Below are 19,405 nucleotides of genomic sequence, written 5' to 3' on the forward strand. Positions count from 1 at the left end.
CAGACAAGCTTTAAGGAATCATTTCCAATTATTCACTATTTCACACAGATTTCCTGCACTAAGAGCCTTCCCTCAGTGACCCTTGTGGCCCACATGAACAATCCAGATATCTCCACACCCCTGTACAGAGAAACTCCTCTGCAAGGGCCTCCAATATTCTAGGGAGAGCTGGAAAATGTCAGGGAAACAGATTCCACGTATTTATTCCTTATAAAATACTGAACAGATGAGATAGGCCATCGTCAATACACAATTACAAGAAAGTGTTTTCAGCAGAAATGTCCCCAATGCTCCTGATGTGAGGACCAGATTCCAGAGGTGCTGGAGTGCAGCTGGAGCCACAGCACCTGGGAATGTGTCCTGCTCATTTACATGCTCAAGTTACACGTCTGAGAGCACTTTCTCACCATGGAGCTGAGGGCAGAGTCTCCCATAAGCCTTAAATCCTGTGGTAAATCACTTGGTGGAAATATCTCAGGGGGAAAAAAAAAAATTCCTATTTTTAAGCTTGCACATATTTAAAGCTCTTTAAAAAGAACGAGACTGTTCAACAGCTTCTCTTCTTCCCTCAGTACGAAAATTTCAGCTTGCAACTGAAAAATAAATTCCACTCTGCTGGGATTGATCCAAGAAAAATAAGGCCTGAAATTTCTCAGTGCTGCTGGCAGTACATCCGAATTCTCCCGAGGCGTGTCTGAAACCAGCTCCCCACACAGAGCAGCACTGCCAAAATAAAAGTCTGCAGCCAAATTAATGACTTTTGTCGGAGGAGGAGCAACTCACAGGGTTGTTATTTTGCAGGAGATGGAATAATGGGAATTTTCAACATTAAATACATATGCAAATCCCTTCTCCCCTCACACAGCAGCAGCAAGGAGAAATCCCCCCCAGCAGGGACGTGTGAACAGGGCTCTGAATGCTGCTGTTTCCTTCTGATCCCAATCTTGGCAACCCCGTGACTCCTTATCTCCTACCTGGTTGTGTTTCCACTGCCACAGGATGTCGTAAGGCAGCTGGAAGTCGATTCTCTTTTGTCTGAGGTACTTCCCTGAAACAAAAAGGTTTGTAAGTGGCACACACTCACAGGCAGAGAATGGGAGCTGCTCCCAGGCACCTGGCCAGGCTCTGACAGGGGCTCTCAGGGCTGGAGAGCAGAGAGGAGAGGGGCAGAACCCTCTGAGAACGTTCTGCATGTCAGAGCAGGTTCAGAGAAGAGACCCCAGGACACAGCCCCGGGTCCTGCTCTCCTGTCTCACTCACAGGGGCCTCCATGGACAGTGAGGGATGGGAAAGATGGGTCAGACCTCACCACAGCCAACCCTGGACAGGACTGACCACATCCCTGTGAGGGCAACACCCCACAGAACTGACCACACCTGAAAGGACTGACCATAACACCTGACTGCAGTGACCACAGCATCTGCAACAACTGACCACAGCACTTATCAGGACTGACCACAACACCAGACAGAACTGACCGTGACACCAGACAGAACTGACCACAGCCCTGTCCTCGAAGCTGACATGTTCTCCTGAGTTTTCCTGCGCAATTCAACACTTCAACACCCAGGACAAGACCTGCACCACCCATGCAGGCTGGTAAATCACAATATTGTACTCAAAGAAATCAAATCAGTTTTGAAAATAGTCTCCCAGCCTTTTCCCGTGACCTTTACCAGAAGAGATTTAAGAATGAATTCAGACTTGGCAAACACATTCCTAGATTTTTTGGAAAGGCTTCAAGGGGATCTGTATTTTCAGCAATAACTGGAACTCGTTTTAGACAGGAGTTCCTGCTTTCACTGCAGATTTTGGCTCTATTCTATCGTTCCCTGTCACCCCTAAAGGACACAGACCCATTACATCATTCACACCAGACCCGAGGGCTGACACTGGTTAGTTCCAGCCAAGATTCAGTATTCTCTGATCATTTTGCTGGAATCCTGTGTCACAAAACTGCAGGGAGCAGAGTGCCTAGGATGAGGTGTCAGGCCCAGGCCTGATTCTTTTTCCCCCAGCTTTTCTAACTGTTAACAAGTGCCTTTATATTCTTCCAGAAATGCTCTGCAGGTTCATACAAATTCACACGCATACCCTCACCACTGGAAACTAAAAATGCTAATGTTTTCCTTACAATTTATCCCTAAATTACTTTCCATTTTCAATGCCTTATTCACCCCTAGCTGGTTCCAGGAAAGAGCTAAATCTGCCGGGAATTTGCTTTCACTTCTATGACCTCAGCAGGCCAAACAAAAGGCTCTTTCAGGTGCCCTGGAACTTGGCCTCCAGCGCAGGGAAAGTCCCTGCAGCCCTCCTCCAGTGGGCACCAGTGCAGTCCCCTGGCAGAAGCCCAGCCCTGGTCACTGCTCTGGGGTTAAACCACCCCTAGGCACCCCTGCAGCCACGGGAGCAGCCGCAGGGCAGGACCAGCAATGTGGGTTGGGAACCTGGTGAACCTGGTTTTATGATCTTATTCAAAAAGGAGCTGAGCAAGGGAACATTTTGCAGGATTGAAATTTTCACCTTCGGCTCTGAAACCTGTCTCGTGGCTCTGGATTCACACAGATGTGTCCAGCTGTTCTGCCTTGCTGTGCAGATGTGCAGGGAGCCAAACAGTTCAGTTACAGCAGACAAACCAGTGACAGCATGTGTTTGATGGGACAAAGATTCCTGCTGAACAACGTTTGGAACTCCCCAAACCCACTGGGCGTGACACGACTTGCAGCAAGGAATCACAGCACTTCAAAAGCTTGAAACAATTACCTGAGAATCAGGAAATTACTCAATCTTGGTTTAACCTGGGAAATGGTTTGAGCTGCAAACAGTGGGAGCTCTGGACCGTCCCCCCAGCCCAGTCCCTGGGAGCAGCATCCTGAGCTCCATCCCCTCTGAGGGCCTGGGGCAGATTTGGGTTATGGCTCCTTTCCACAGGCACTTCCCTGAAGGTTCAAGGCCAGAAACAGGCTTTGGAGTAACCTGGGCTATGGAAAGCCATGGAACAAGGTGGAACAAGATGCCCTGTAAGGTCCCTTCCCACCCAAACCATTCCATAATCCTGGTTCAGAATCAGTGATTCTGTAAAATCCTAAGTCCCATTTTTTTTCCTACCTGAGACCTAAAAATGGGGATAAAGTAAAAACAAAGGTAACAGCAAAGCTTTTAATTCTTCCATCCTTTTATCCCTGTGTAAAGACAGACACCATTAAGTGCATGGGGACATAGGGGAATTTAAAATTCCACACTCAGCATTTAGGATTTAACAAATGGTCATAATTGCCTGTGGCTATTCTGCTATAATTTTACTTTGAGGTGGAGACTATTGCCCTGCATTTCATCCAAGGACTATCACAGTTAAAGCAGGTTTTCAACGAGAATGGTATTTTCTGACACACACAAAAAAAACCAAGAACAATGTTTTAAGCTAAAAAAAGCCTCTTGAGTGGGGAACACAGAGGGATGAGCTGGCAAAGTTCACGTGCCAAAAGCCACGAGTGACCTGGCAAGGGATAAAAACCAGAGAAAGGCAGAAGCTGTGCAGCTCCCCCCCAGTGCCACATTTGTCTCCCAACAATGAAAACACAAGTGAGGTACCCACCAACGTGGATAGGGGCTGGAAATAGCCCGTGCTCGTGCTCCCCTGGGGTGTATTCCAGCTTCTCTTTCTTCAGCTGGATCAGGCGGCTCTTGGGGCTGTGGAGGACAGGGACAGAACCAAAACATCACCATGGGGAACATCTGTCACTTGCAAGAAACACATTTTCTATTTTAGTTAAGGCACAAATGTCTGGAGCATCAGCCAAGACTGTAAGAAGAGAAATGGCCAAGGAACTGCTTTCCAGGTTGTCTGTAGGAGGCTGATCCCAGCCCCTCACAATGGATTTTTTTCTCCATAAATGCTGTTAAGGCAACACCCCATGGGACTCCACTGACTTTAAATGCCCAGCACGTGTTATAAAAGTAATAACTAAAACTACACAAATAAAAAAACCACTGGCAGATAGGATCTGGTGGTTTTGCTCAGGAATTTGACACGTGACACACGTACAGCCCTGCTCTCCCATTTCCCTAAGAGCAAACATTCGTGTGTTGCCATTTAGAAGGTTGTTCAGCAGGAAAGGCAGAAAAAGGACAGAAATCAGAGTTATAAAAGCAATGAGACACCCCTTTGCAGAAAGAAAAATCAGAGTATGAAATCAGAATGGCTGTATGGGTCAGGCAGGTGCCAGCTCTGTTTTCTGGTGTTTATAGACATCTCCTCCTGGACAACAACTAACCTTGGAAAACAGAATCTGATATGGTTATATTTAGAACTGCAGTCCTGCAACATTCAGGGAGATTTCTACATGTTAAATATACCAAAGATTAAATGATATTGAAGTCTACTGAAGTTTACTGAAGCATTTCAAGGGCTCTATTTTAATAACTGGACAAATAACAGAAAGATGGCTCAATAAAAAAATGTCATATTATTGTTTAATTAGTGACAGGAAAATGAAAGTTAAAACAAAATTTGAGATACAGATATCAACAACTAGAAATATTTCAAAAGAAATTCTTCCCTGTGAGGGTGGGAGATCCTGGCACACTGCCCACACCAGCTGTGGCTGCCCCTGGATCCCTGGATGTGTTTAAAGCCAGGCTGGATGGGGCTTGGAGCAACCTGGGACAGTGGAAAGTGTCCCTGGCCATGGCAGAAGATGGAATAAAATGAGTTTTAAGGTCCCTTTCAACCCAAACCATTCCACGATTCTGTGATTCCAAGGAAGCCAGTTAGATCTGGGTGAGATCTCACCAGTAATCACGGAAATAACAACTTGCACCAGCCCAGGTGGGCATCTACCACAGGGAGCTGGGGCAGGACACTGCTGAGCATCTGACAGACTGAAATGGAAGCCTGGCTACACAAAAGGTCAGACTTGATGACTGGAGGTTTCCTCTAACCTTAAAGACTCTTTGATTCTACAAGAAACACTTTCCACTCTCTAATCCACTGCCCAAAGCTGTTTGGTTCCATTTCTGTAGGGATGAATTTGTAATATCCATTTTGGTGCAGTCCCCACCAAGAGAACTGAACTGGCCTCTCTGTGCAGGGCAATATCCAAATGATATTTTTGTAGAGGAGCACATTCTGTATCACTCTGCAGGGGCTGAGGACCAGCTTTAGTCTCAAAATGTCAGTCTCAAGTTTCAGGCAAACTAAGGGAACAAAGACCAGACCCACAGCTGTCTTTCCTGTGCCTTCACTTCTCTTCAACACTCTCCTTACCTTTTTTCTGTTCCATTTATGTTCCTCCTCTCCAGATTCCAGTGTCTCTTATCATATTGGCTGGGATCACATCTCTGTGCAATTACATTCTTGATTCTCATTTTTCCTCAGACCACAGTTTGATGAACATTTTAGGTGGGGATAAGCTAGCTTTGATGCTGATCTGACCATCAGTCTGACTGCAGGGTTAACAGCTCCAGGAAGCCTCCAATGGAAGGCTGGATTCCATCCAACCTTAACCCTACCTGGACATCAGGATAGGACAAAGGAAGGGCCAGCACAAGAACAGGAATTTGCCCCAGAGGTGAGGAGAAAGCACAGCTGATTCTTTTGGTGCAACATCAGGCACCTGCTGAACTGCAATTCATGTCCTGCTCAAGTGTCAAATAATGCATTTCTCTAAACACTCTACGACATTTAAATGAATTGCTAATTTACCAATGACGAAATTATTTTTTTTTTGTGAACTGGACTTTTCAGTTCATTTCTCTAGGAAAGCCACTGTTGGATACAGAGAACAACTCCTGCACAAGATCTTCCCTTGTTCAACCTTGTGCCACCACAGACTGAATATCTCTCCAGCACCAGGTCCATGGAACTCCCAGAGGGAGCCAAGGACTGGGAACCCTCCTGTGAAGGTTACAGCCATGCTGCCTACAAAATTACAGCTGGAAAGGAAGAACTGAGACTGACTCAGGAACTATTCCTTTTATCCTTAGTTCATTTACAACTTATCAAAATCTGAGCTTTTTTCACTTGCATTTTAACAAGGTCTCCAGATGGAGCAGAACTGGAGTGAACTCCTGCTGAGGCAAACTGTACCTGGCTGCAGAGAAATGAGGTACCTTTAAAATACCTTTTTAAAATCAACTCTTGAAATCTCTTTTAACAGTCCACCAACAGTGGCCAGGCCAGGCCAGGCCAAGCCTTTGCTGTGCTGTGGTTGAGCAGCTGGATGTGACTGATGCAGGGACAGGCTGTGACTTGGACAAATCTCAGTGCAACCTCCACTGTTTCACACGTCCTCGTGATGTTCAGGAATTATTTAGGAAGGATGAAATAGAGGAGGGAAATGGTGTTCAAAACAAAATGTGAACACTGCAAAAATTACAGAAAACCAGCAAGTACAACCCACTAATGGAATGCAGTGACTGTGAGAATGGGGACAGGGACCAACTCTCATGGTGACAGCACTAGAGGGTGCCCCATGATCATAGAGCTGCCTTTTCCTTCTCCACTCAGATCAGGTTTTCAAACTCCTTTAGCAGGAAGTTACATAAGTAATGGGATAACAACAGAACTTCTGCTCTCCTCTTACTCTCTTTCCAAATATCCAACCACATGTCTGCCCATGCAGTAGAATGGCAACAACACATCAAATCAGATAAAAATCCAATTACCAAAACGTGACTCTTGTGTGGATTTAGTCTGCTGAACCAATTTGGTAAAGAAGTGACCCAGTGCCAGCAGGATGCAATGGTGGGATCAGCCCTTCAGGCTGCAAAGGAGTCCTCAATGGAGATGGCCACAGCTCTGTCCTTGCCCAGCCATGCAGGTCCATGCCCTGCTTCAGTATCAGTGTGCAAACAGAGCTCACGTGCTGGAGGCAGCACTTCCTTGGAAGGGTGAATTTACTCAGCCTCCATAAGCAGCTCATCCCAAACCCCAGTATCAGAGCAGGGAAGAACTCAGCATGTGGAACAACAGGCAAAGGGAAGACAAAGCAGCCCTCTGTAAGTGATTTGCAACTTCTCCCTGGGGAGCAGTGGAGGAGCAGCTCCAGTCTCTGCTGTGAGTAGGGACAGCAGCTGAGGGAACAGCTGGAGCCGTGCCAGAGGAGGTTCAGGTTGGTATCAGGAAAAGGTTCTTCCCCCTGGGCACTGCCCAGGCTCCCCAGGGAATGGTCATGGCTCCAAGGCTGCCAGAGCTCCAGGAGCCTTTGGACAACACTCTCAGGCACAGGGTGGGAATGCTGGGGCTGTGCACGGCCAGGAGTTGGACTCCGTGATCTCTCTGAGTCCCTTCCAACTTAGGAATACTCAAAGTTCCAAATATTTAGACTAAAGGAAAGGAGAAGACTCTCTCAGCTCCTCTCCTAAGGCAACAGACACAACGGTGAGATTTGAATGTTTCATGCTCTGTACAGCAGTAACAGACCCTCCCAGTGGTAAAGTTTCAGCACATCTCTTTAAAACAGGTAAAACTCAAGTGGCCTCACTTTGGTCAGACTGATCTTCCTTAGAGTCCTGACCCTTTCACTGATTCCTTCACTCTACAATGCAGAGATTACAGCAGGAGCAGGTGATAAACTGTACTGGCAGTTTCCCAGTGGTCTCTGCAATGTTTTAAAGTGGTCTATGACATAGTGAGAAGGTGCCAAATTTTCTCTCTTTTCAATCTGTCAGATCATATTGGGACAGAAGCATCAATTCCTCACTTCAACTCATTTGTTCAGATGGCATTAGAAAACATTTGTGGCTACAAAGGAGAGGGAAAGAGGGAGGTGTCCACATTCTAGTGGACACCAAGTTGCAAACCAACCAGTGGGAAAAACAAAGAAACACTGGATTTTTTTTTACTCTAAACATCTCAGAGAAAATAGAGATGAACTTCACTGAAGGGTGAAATGAGCTGGGAACATATCTGAAATTCTTTCACACAGAAGATGACCACTTGTCACCATTCAGCCAATGAAAACAGGAACCTAATGACCCCTTCTCTGCAGACACTGTGCTCAGCTCCTGCCCAGGACCTGCACACATCCACCTCTCCCAGCACCTGGACTGCCAGGAACATTATGACTCTTGAATAAATCTCTTACCTTCTTCAAAGCTGATAATGAGAAACACTTTCAGACTGCTCAAGGCTGCTTTCTGACTTGAGGGGTTACATTTTAGATCCTCACTGGGTCAGGTTCTGACAATCACCAAGCATGTAATTTTCCAAAGGCTCCAATTAAGTTGACAGTTTTGATTTCACCTACTCATGAGTGGCAGCTCTTTATGGCTCTAGGTGAGAGTTTCCCCTGGACTACCAGAGAGCAGTTGGCTCTGTTTTACTTACTCTGCTGTTTTGTACACATCAGAGTAGAGCCCAGCCTTCTGGTACTTCTTCTTTGGGGGTCGAGGGGCTTTCTTCTCACGCTGGGTTAGAGGAGGCAAAGGCTGCTCAGGGGTTTCAGATTCAGCTGGTTTCCCAAGGGCCTCATGTGGACTGGGAGGTTCAGCTACTGTCTCAGAGAAACTGGAAGAAAAAGCAGAGATAAAAAAATCACTTTCCCATTAAGATCATCTCACAGTATTTCATTATTCCTCTCTTGAATCTGGGCAGCAGAAAAAGTCCACGTTTCTGAATTTCTGGGTGTCTCAACTACTTAAAAAATGCAACTCAACTCAACGATCATGATCAAGTGGGGGTTGAGCATAATCATAAGAAAAGTATTATTTTTTTTTTGTGATGTTATTATTACAAAAAGAATGTTGTTTGTACTGCTCATGTTTATCCCTTGGAGCCTCAGCTGAGTAATTCAGAAGGCAGCTCTTGCTCTCTGCTTTTGCACTCTAAAACCAGCACGTGGTAACCCTTTCCTCAGCCTTCAGGAGAGCCACAGAGCAGCCCCTGAACACGTGGTGCCAGCAGCACCCTCACAGCACCCATTTCTGGGAAGGAGAACTCCTGACACAGTTTGATCTGTTTATTGATGACTGTGGGGACAAGCATGACAAGATGAGATCAGAGAGAGATTTTTGGGGTGTGCCTTTACAGTGACTGCACAGGTGCAGTCCTTACCTCCTCCTTGCTGCTTTAGCTTTACTCTTTATCTGCTGTGTATCAACTGACTTCACCTTATGTCCTGTGTTGCCTGTATTTGTTTGTGATCTACATGAGTAGACCACATGGCACACACAACAATTCACGGCTCCTTATTCCACACAGGATGAAGGAACAACCTGTGGCACCTCATGAGTAACCCTGTTACCAACTCCTTAAACGTATCCTTCACCAACACAAGTACAGAACCAACAGTTTCAGATCACCTGAGATTCCCATTTCTGGGGTGTGTTCAGTACTTGATGAAAGCCCTGAACACACTTAAGGCTGACATGTTGGTTCCCTCTACACTGAACTCCTTCAGAAACAAGCAGAAGATTCCCTCAACGATCGAAACGTTCTAAAACCACCTGAAGCACAAAATTGCAAGGCAATCACCTCTTATTGCTCTCCTGCTCGTCTTCAGGCAAAGACTTGTGTCTCTTCCTGGCCTGTTCCTCCGGCAGCCACCTCTTCCTCTTCCAGCCTTTGCGGTGCTCAGGGTTCAGGTTCACGCTCTGCACCACGGCTTCGATGACGTCCGTGATGGTGTCTGGCCCCAGGTGCAGGGGGCTGCTGCTCTGCTCCCTGTCCTCCAGCTCCTGGCTGACCAGCCTGGCTGCCTGGAAAGCCTGCATGGACACCACAGCCTGCAGGGGATACTTGCGTGGCCGCCCCGGCCGCCGCTTCACGAAGTTATTCCCCGTCCGCGACTGCCTCTGCAGCTTTTTGGCTTTCAGGATTTTGTTGACGTGGTCCAGATTTTTTTTGGTCGCCAAGATCTTGTTGTAATTGCACATTTTCCTCGCTTGGCGTTGCATGGCCTCCACCACGCTCCTCTTGAGGTGCCGAGGGGAGTAGGTGCCGGGCAGCCGCTCCTGCAGCAGGGAGATGCCGTCGGCGCCGGCCGGAGCCCCCAGCCCGTCCTGCTTGCCCAGGGCTCTCTCCCGGGAGTGGTTCCGGGCGGGGCTGGCCGATGGAGGGGCTGACACGTTGGCCATGACAGCTTCCAGGGTCTTGTCGAGTGCAGGGGGCCCGTCCTGCTGGGCCATGCGCTGCAGCAGCGTGTCCACGGAGTCGTCGGCCGCCGGGGTCAGGCGTGAGCCCCTCGCTGGCCCTGCCACCCCTGAAACACAGACAGGCTGCAGTTGATGCCTTGGGATTTCAGCTTTTGTAGCTTTTATAGCTCTGTAATCCTGCAATTGTTTGGTGTCTAACTCTAAGCTCCATACACAGTGTGAGTTGCTGATTTCTCACTGTGGTCAGACACAATTCCTCTCCAGGCCTGGGCATCAAGGGCACCTCACTGCCTCAGGGCCTGGGAGATGTGAAACAAAAGTGAGTTGAGGGGAGCAAACTTGGGGTGAATTACTTCATTACCTGAAGCTTTAATTGGAAGATTAACCCCCAATATACAAATGGACCAAAGTGTAAAAACTCATGACTCATCATACAGTTTTGGGTGTAGCCCCTGGGGGGTTTCATCTGCCCAAAATGTACCTGAAGGCCCTACAATAAATATAACTGCTTTTGATTCCCTTAATTTTGTCTGGCCTCTGTTTTTAGGTAGTCCCAAGAAGGCATCAAAGTGGGGATGGGACAAAAACCATGGAGCTAAAACACAACAGCTGCATCAACTAACAGCATTTGTGTCCTGGGCCTGCCCAGAATGTTCATTGTAAGATTCTGTAATATGGAGAGGGACCCAGTGACACAAAGCAGTCACATTTTATATCATTGCTTTTAACATACCATTATTTTCTCTTTATTCCCACATAATTCCCCATTTCTAACAGCAAAAAGCAATGAAGGTTCACACGGTCCTCAAGTTTCTTTCTATTCAACAATAAAAATACCAAACCCTCTGTGTACATAAAAAATTCAATCCCAATTAAAAATGGAGCAACGTTTGAAATATTTTTAAACTATTTTTTCTTTTTTTTATAGTTTAGAAGTACTGTAACAACTATTTTCATTGCTCTTGCCGTTTTTTTATCAAATAGACAAGGCTGCTGATGACAGAACAGACTGGATAAAGGTAAATCAAAGTATCTGGACAAAAGAGAAAGGCTAATTTACACAGGAAGTAAATTTAGATCTGACTTTTAAAACTGTTATATGCTTTAGAGCTGAAGATTGCTGTTTGAAAGTTTCCAGGTCAACCATGTAGATTATGCTGCATTAAAAAGGGATTTTTCCAAACTAAGAGCTTCCCAAAGCTGCCCTGCTGCTCCTTAGTGATAACATTCCATCAGAAGAAATCCTGTTCTTTCTGGAATGAAATAGATGCTGCCTTCTCATAAATACATCACAACTGCACATTAGCATTGACAAAATGTTGCTGTAATTGTGGCCAATTACTTAGATCAGATCTGCTTAACCCAGCTGGGCCCAGGCTGGAGCCTGAGCAGCACGTCCTGGTGGCAAGGGAACTGTAAAAGGAAGACAACAAAATGTGTTTATAAAGGGCTCTAGCATTTGACAGGAAGGAGATTATTTATTAGATGACAGAGATAAAGCACGACCAGTCTAAATATTTTCTAGCCTTCTAGCTATTCTTGAAGTATTTTCTAGTTTACATATTTTCTAATATTTTTCCAGTGCTCAGTAGTTCAATTGTGATACTCTGGAGAATGCATTCCTCACTAAGATTCCAAAGTCAGGAGTTTGTAAGTGCAAATGAAAAGGTGTTTCAGAGAGTACACAATTTGGAGGAGAAAGAGTCAGCAAAACATGTCTTAAAAATCCTCCTCTGGACAATGTTCTTCCTGGTGATAAAGGACAAGAGAAGCCTCCTTCTCTGAGCTGACATGGACATTGCAACAACTCCGAGACAACTGGAAGGATTTCCACTTTCAGCTCTGCATTTCAGATAAAACAATAAAGATAAATTCCCCTTTGTTTTCTCCTGGCCTTTACAGGCATGTGAGAATGGAGCTGGGGCTCCTCACAGAACCCACCTGCTCAGTGACCCTCAAGCAGCACCACGTCCCATGGGTGCCCTGGAACTGGTGCTGCTGCTGCTTGGAAACTGATGCCAAAGGCTGGGACACTGCAGGCTCTGATCCTGGACAGCTGCAGCTCCTCTCTGACAAACACACTGAAACTCACATGCATTCCAGATCCACAGATAATACAACAATGACCCAGCTTCTCAGCTGCATCGTCACTTCGGTGACTTTGAAGTTGATAAACTCGTGATTCATGTCATTCCAATGCTCCTGCACAGAACACTCCTCGACTTTAACACTTCCTATTCCAGTTACAGCAACTGCAGCTGCCCCTTTCAAGGGAGTGAGGGCAAGAAAGTGAATGAGACAGAGGAAAAAAGAAGATCCCTTTCCCTCTGCAAACGACTTTCTGCAGCACAGGCTGAATGGAGCATCTGTTGCAAACATCTGTTTAAAGCAGGGAGGAAATGGCACTTTTGGCACATCCTTCCGAGAATGGATATCATAACTAGCTCTAAATACCAATCCTGGGGATTTACTACATATTTGCAGTCAATTTGGGTGTCTAAGAATGTCTGAATTCTGATAACGGGAGCGTTTCTGCAACTGAGCTTCTTACAAAATGGGTCAACCTGCTGGATTTTCTTCTGTCCAATCCTAGGGCAGCTCACATTTCATTTTTACAGAATCACAGAATGGTTTGGGTTGGAAGGGACCTTAAAGATCATATTGTTCCACCCCTCTGCCATGGGCAGGGACACCTTCCACTGGAGCAGGCTGCTCAGAGCCCACTCCAGCCTCTCCTGCTACCTGGGATAACCACTGGGTGACAACCTGCAGGAAATTAGCATCTTCAGATCTTCCCTGTGACAATTTGGGCAATAGATTTGACACTGTCATAGGGGTAAAATGTGACTGACAGCAACACACAGAGAGTCACACACACACTGTGTCTGCATAGGTCTGACCTGACAAAACAAAGCTCAAACACAGAGTCACAGAACCATGGAATCACTGAGGCTGGAAATGACATCCAGGAGCATTGAAGCCAGCCTCTGCTCAATCCCCACCTTGTCCCCAGCCCAGAGCTCTGAGTGCCACCTCCAGGAGCTCCTCAGACACCTCCAGGGATGGGCACTCCAAACCTCCCTGGGCAGTTCCAAGCCTTGAGCACCCTTTCCATGGGGAAATTCCTGCTGCTGTCCACCCTGAGCCTCCCCTGGCCCAGCCTGAGGCTGTTCCCTCTGCTCCTGTCCCTGTTCCCTGGAGCACAGCCCGACCCCCCGGCTGTCCCCTCCTGTTGGGGACTTGTGCAGAGCCACAAGGTCCCTCCTGAGCTCCTTTTCTCCAGGCTCAGCCCCTTTCCCAGCTCTCCCATCCCTCAGATGACCCTCTAGAGCTCCACTTCCCTGTCAGGAGGGAAAAGCTTTCCCTTCCTCAGGCAGTGAGCTGCAGGGAATGTCAGCCCTTGGCTGCCCTGCTGCAACATCCACTCCAGTTCACAAGGATCCTGCATCCAAGATTTGTTCTTGTATCATGGACTTGATGCCACCAGAGCTCCCAGGCCTTTCAGTACTTCCATTCTCTCTTTTCCATGAGCATTTCTGACCTGTCTGGAGGCACTCACAGAGCTGTGCCATTACTGATGGCTGGGATGAGCCACGTGTCATCCTCCATCCCCTTGGCAGGATTCTCACAAGTGAGGAAGCAAACCCCACAGCACAGCCTGATGCTCCTGTGACCTGCCCAGGGGCAAGAACCCTTTGTCTCCAGAGCAGTGCCAGAGTCAAGCTCTTCCCCAGGGAGGAATTAATTGATTCTTCTAATTCACTGATTAACTGTAATGTCACAGGTCTGGATTAAAGCACTGACCTCCACAAGGCCTAACTTAACCTGGTGAGAAACCAAACCCTCCCCTGCCACAGCAGTGGCTCAAGTCTCCTTATTCCACAACCCAGCTCACAGCCCTTGACTCCTAAAATGTCAGTGGAAAAACTCAAGTATATCCATGAGCTGAAGTTCTCCCAGCCACCCTGCCCCAGCTCAGGTCTGAGCACACAGGGATTCCAAAACCAAGGCCCCTGAGCAGGACTTGCCTGGAGAAGAAGTGCTCTCCGATGTGGATCTCTTCCTGGAAGGGCTGCAGTTTGTGCTCTCCAACTGCCTCTGGGAGGGCTTGTCCTGGCTTGGCAAAGTGCCTGCAAGGCAGATCAGGGAAAGGCACAAAAACCATCAGTTCACTCTGGCTGTGCCAGTCCAATGCTAAAGGTTGTTTAACCTCAAAACCTCAAACTGAGGTTACTCTGGTGTGGCTTCAGGAACCCCTGTGTGCTCCCACAAACACAGGGACAGGATGGAAAGGAACAGGGGAAGGCTGGAAAGGAAACACCAAGCAGGGATTTCGCACAGGCCAATGGCAGAGGTAAACGAGCCATGAATAAAGCCAAGTCATATTAACCAATTAGCTTGCTTGTGAAAAAATGACACAAAATCCCCAACATATTCCTACTCTCAGTTGAATCCACGCCCCTTGAATTTCAGAAGAGCTTGGAAAAGACTTTTGCAGATTACCAAGACCAACCACTCTGCTCAGGATGCTCAGGGCCACCACATTGCATTAGGTTTTCCACATCTCCAGTGACACAGGTTCCATGATCTGCCATTCCTTCACCTTCACTATGAACACTTTTTTCTTCTGCACAAGCAGAATTCCCTGAATTCCAGTAGATCTCCTGCCACTGGGCACCACCAGGACCAGTTTTGCTCCTTTTTCTTCATTCCCTCCCACCTGGAACATGGACACACTGCAAAGAGCTCCTTTTGTGCATCCTCTGTTGCAAGCTGGTGAATCCCAACTCCCCCAAACCCTCTGGATGACAGAGACTCCCATCCCTGTGTCACTCCTGTGACCAGACTCACTGCAGATTGCCCATGTCCCTCTTGGCCTGAGCTGCCCAGAGCTGGACACAGCATTCCAAGTGTGGCCTCTCCAGGGTGGAGAAGAAGGGGGTAACATACCCCTCATCCCCCTGGTGATGATCTCCATAACCCAGCCCCGGGTGCTGCTCCTCAGAGAGCCTCTCCCACGTGTCCTGCCAGTGCTGGTCCTCCCTGTGTGCTGGCACTGTCCCCTGCTGTGCCCATCGTCCCTCTCAGCCACTGTCCCACCCTTCAGGGCACTGGGAAGGAGGTGAAACAGCACTGGAACCCAGATTGATTCCTGAGGAACACTGAGTGGCTTTGTGCTGCTGATCCCTCTGTGCCAGAAGATCACCTCCTTCTGGAAAAGCATTCCCTTCCCCTCCTTCTCTTGGTGGCAGAACTGCTCGCCAGAAACTGCAGAAAGGTGAAAAGCTAAACCCCAAAATTCTCAAGATTTTAAAACCCTTTAGATTTGTCCCTTGCTGTGTTGCTTTTCCTTTTCAAGATCCTGCCGCGATAAAAACCACAAATATTTCTGCTCCAGTCCATCATGGCAAATCTGTTAAAGCCCTGGGGCCTAAACAAGTGAGGATGATGATTATCTACACACAGACCAGCACTGGATTTTAGGCACCTGCAAAACATGTTTCACTCCATGTTCTGAGCACTTGTGGCTTGCTGGTACACGCTAAATCCTTGGATGATGTCACCAGGCAGCAGGAAGCACAATTACCATTCCTTGAGTTAAAACCAATTTTAGAAAGATCCAGGAACCCCACGACTACTGCAGGGTGAAAGGACAGGGCTGGGAATGGCAGCTCAGCTGAGAATACAAGCAAAGACCTATTTCTGTTTCCCTTTTTACACGTAAATATTTTGTTACAGTAAACTGCTTTATTTTTCTACGATTTCAGCTTTTGGAGAATCTCAATTACTCTTGAAAGCAAAGGCTGTGGGAGTCATGAAAATGTCATAGAAAAACCTGCTATTGCAGTTATAAAAATGCTGAGATATTAAAAACTCAGATCAGTAAAAAACCCCAGATAAGCAAATATGCACATGGCAGTGTGAGAGGAGAATGTGCACATCCTGAAAATATCTAGAAGACAAAACCTACAACACAAAAAACCCAGATTTTTCCTGTTTCCCTTCAAAATATGGTTCATAATGAATAAGTTTTTTACATTCTGAGCTCTTCTCTCCCTTCCTCAAGAAATCCTCCAAAAGGTAACAGCAGGACACTGAAGTTCTGCCCAAAATCAAGGCCCAAAATTCCTCCCCTGTCCATGGCCTGGGGCTTCAGTGCCTCAAGGGAAACCCCAAGGAGTGTGATGATGGGAGAATCCTTGAAAGCATCAAACTTCTGGTACACCAGAATCTCCGGGAAAATCTTCTTTTGGCTCCTCTCTTGCCTCAAAGTTTGGAATTTTATTAATCATGGGCACTCTTAGCTCCTGATGTAAGACCTGTGACTGATGGAGGGAATGAACAACACCACTTTTCCAAGGATTCCAGCCTCTCAAGAGGGCAGAGGGATAGCTCTCTTTTTCATGAAGGCTCTCCTCAACAAGGGCCCCATCACAAGGCTCCTGGACACTGTCATGGAGCCTAGGTTCCTCACAGCATCCCACTGTAGGATGGTGCTGCTGTTGGGATCTCCCAGCAGCTCTGGTACCTGCTGTTCCCACCACACACAGGGGAAGGCACCTGCAGGAGAGCTGAGCTGAGCTGGGCCACTGCACAGGTGCTCAGCACTGGAAAAAGCTGTTCTGGTTCCAGCTGGGACTGGACACTGAGTGAGTTTGTCCCAGTGGCTGGGTCAGCTGTGTCTGGTTCTGGGTGAGGATGTTGCTGCTCACACCCCAAGGTTTGGTTGGTGCCCAGCAGTGCTCAGCCTCAGCACAGAACTCTCCAGGGTCCCCTGCCCTGACAGCAGGCCCAGGACAGCTGACCCCAGGACATCCCACACCACAGAGTGTCCAGCCCCGTGGGGTGGCCGGGATCTCCTGAGGGGTGCTGGGGATGGGCATTGGGTGGGGAGTGACTGCCCTGGGCATCACTTGTGCTTCCTGGGGTTTATTCACAGACTCATGGAGTGGATTGGGCTGGAAGAGACCCTGAAGCTCATCTCATGCCACCTGCTACCATGGGCAGAGACACTTTCCACTATTCCAGGATGCTCCAAGTCCCAGTCTGTGCTGGGGACTGGCAGCAGGTACTGAGCAACTGTACCAGGCATCACTTGTGCTTCTTGGCCTTTATTTCCCTCTGTCCTTTTCATGACAATTATTACTACTGTTATTATTAGATATCATTTTATTCCATTATTAAAGAGTTCTTATTTCAACCCATGAGTTTCACTTCACTCTGACCCTCTGCCCACGCAGTGCTCTGGAGGTTCAGGGAGCTGCTGAGCTGCCCATGAGTTACACCCACAGCAGCTCTGTCATTCCGGGCTGAGTTTTCCTCCTGAGGAACTCCAAGATGCATTGATTTCATAAAGTCTACACTAAACAAGTACCCCGGGAGGTGGAATTGAAAACAGAAATTAAACTGCATGAGTTAGCGTTCAAAGAGTGAACGGGCTATAATTCATAATAGGGGAAAAAAAAAAAAAAAAAAAAAAAGGGAGAAGCTTTTGGAGGCTGCAGGGACAGCCCAGCGGTGCCCCGGCCTCCGAGACCCCTGTGTGTGATACCCTCCACCCTGCTCAGCATCCCGGGACACGCTGTGCGCCCCCCGCCCCACCGGGCTCGGCGGGGCCGCCAGGGGGCGCTGCCGCCCGCCGGTGCCGCGGGAACGGGAACGGGAACGGGAACGGAGACCCCTCGATACAGGGACCCCTCGGGGCACAGACTGACACCGGGCCGTGCCCGGTGACACCAGGACTGTCAGCGGAACACACAGAGGCCACAGGAATTGTAAGCAGCACATCAAGGCTGGGCGATGATACAGCATCGGTTGGCCAAAAGAACTCCTGATGTGAGGCTGCAGACGTTCAGGAAAGGAGCCTGGGAACTTGGGATGTGAACAGGCAGCGGTGTCCTACAGAACTCCCCCGGACAAAACCAGCAGAGCCTCGTGACCTGCAGCGCTGTGACTGTGCCAAGGTCACACAACAGCCTCCGAGAGGGAACTTCCACCTGGTGCTTCACCTCCCGGGAAACTCCGAGCTCCTTGGGAGCCCTGTTTGCACAAAGCACCAACACAAAGCCTTTCCTCACGGGCAAACCTCTGAAAATATCTTGGCATTGGCCAATATTGTAAATAGAATTTGTTCATCCAGTTAGGCCAGGTTTACATTCAAGATGCTGCGGAGGTGAGGTGGATTTTCCACATGGAATGCTCAGAAATAAAGCACCACAAACATTCCCTATGGATCCCAAAATCCATCTGGATGGGTCCCCTGATGCTGATCTCTGACTGCTTATTCCAAGTCTCTGATCCAGCACCTCTCCACAATGCATCTTAACTGCATCTGGTTTTATAAATAGTCTTTGATACACCAAAGTTTTCCCTCCATCTGTGCCTTTCCTTTAATCTGCCATGGTCATGGATTCAGAATTACCATTCAGCACCACAGCTAAAACCAAAACACAACATGCAGACTGACATGGATCTAAACCCCCCAAATCTGGCTTTTCTCTGCCCTGGGGCTTTTAAACCAGCTGTGGGTAAAGTTTTCCAAGTCGTGTGGGGCACTGAGAGCTCCTTGGGAATGAGGCAAAAACCAGCATCACAAAACAGCCAGGTTCCAGGGGGGGAATGCACTGCCTGGAAATGATATCCCACACCTGAGGAATCATTCAAACTTCCTGGAGCAGGGAGCAGGCAGAGCTTTCACCAAAAAGCATCTCTGCTCTTGTCCTCCCTTGAGTTACTCCCCACACAAACCCTGCTCAGAGCATTCACTGCAATGGAAAACATCTCGGAATTCCTGGAGCTGCCCAGGTTCCCACAACCAATTCACTCCTCAGAGCCAAATTTAACCCTCTGAGTGACCCAGCACTTGGAATTTCTCTTTCCATCGCTGCAAGAGAAGCAATGGCTCTGCTGCCTTCTCCACACTCCGCTCACCACCTCAAATAATTTCACAAAGAAATATGAATTTGTCAAAGATCCAGCTGTTTCCAACTGCCCTTAAAATAAAAAATAAACCCCCCAAATCAAGAGAAAACCTCTGTCCATACACAGGTGTGCAGAACAGGAGGTGGCAGGAGGCATCAGAGCAGGAGTATCCCACAGGAAGGAGCAAAATGAGAGCCAGGAATGTAAGCAGGGATTATTCAGTCCTGGCAGCTGGTTCTTACTCTGTGAAATACTAGTCACAAGTGGCTTTGGACAATGATTTAAACTTCAAGGGAGAATGTAGGCAAGAAGGGGAGGGAGAAGCAGCTCAGGCTCCTTCCCACAGTGGAAGCAGGCAGGAGCACAAGCACACATGCCCTTTGTAGGT

General features: G+C 47.9%; 1 protein-coding gene across 4 annotated transcripts in view; it reads right to left on the reverse strand.

Annotated features, from left to right (window-relative positions):
- Positions 1–19,405, reverse strand: part of ASH1L (ASH1 like histone lysine methyltransferase) — a 65,298-nt gene that overhangs the window by 22,494 nt on the left and 23,399 nt on the right. For 3 of the 4 annotated variants that reach the window (XM_066337834.1, XM_066337833.1, XM_066337836.1), the window contains exons 4-7: positions 9,476–10,202; positions 8,330–8,509; positions 3,596–3,690; positions 975–1,048 (exon numbers count right to left, since the gene is read on the reverse strand). In XM_066337834.1, the coding sequence (XP_066193931.1) occupies positions 975–1,048; positions 3,596–3,690; positions 8,330–8,509; positions 9,476–10,202 (1,076 nt within the window). Of the gene's footprint in view, positions 1–974; positions 1,049–3,595; positions 3,691–8,329; positions 8,510–9,475; positions 10,203–14,123; positions 14,226–19,405 lie in introns of all 4 variants that reach the window. The other variant, XM_066337837.1, reaches the window with a different exon arrangement.

Source organism: Sylvia atricapilla, chromosome 30, assembly GCF_009819655.1.
Source record: "Sylvia atricapilla isolate bSylAtr1 chromosome 30, bSylAtr1.pri, whole genome shotgun sequence".
NCBI lineage: Eukaryota > Metazoa > Chordata > Aves > Passeriformes > Sylviidae > Sylvia > Sylvia atricapilla.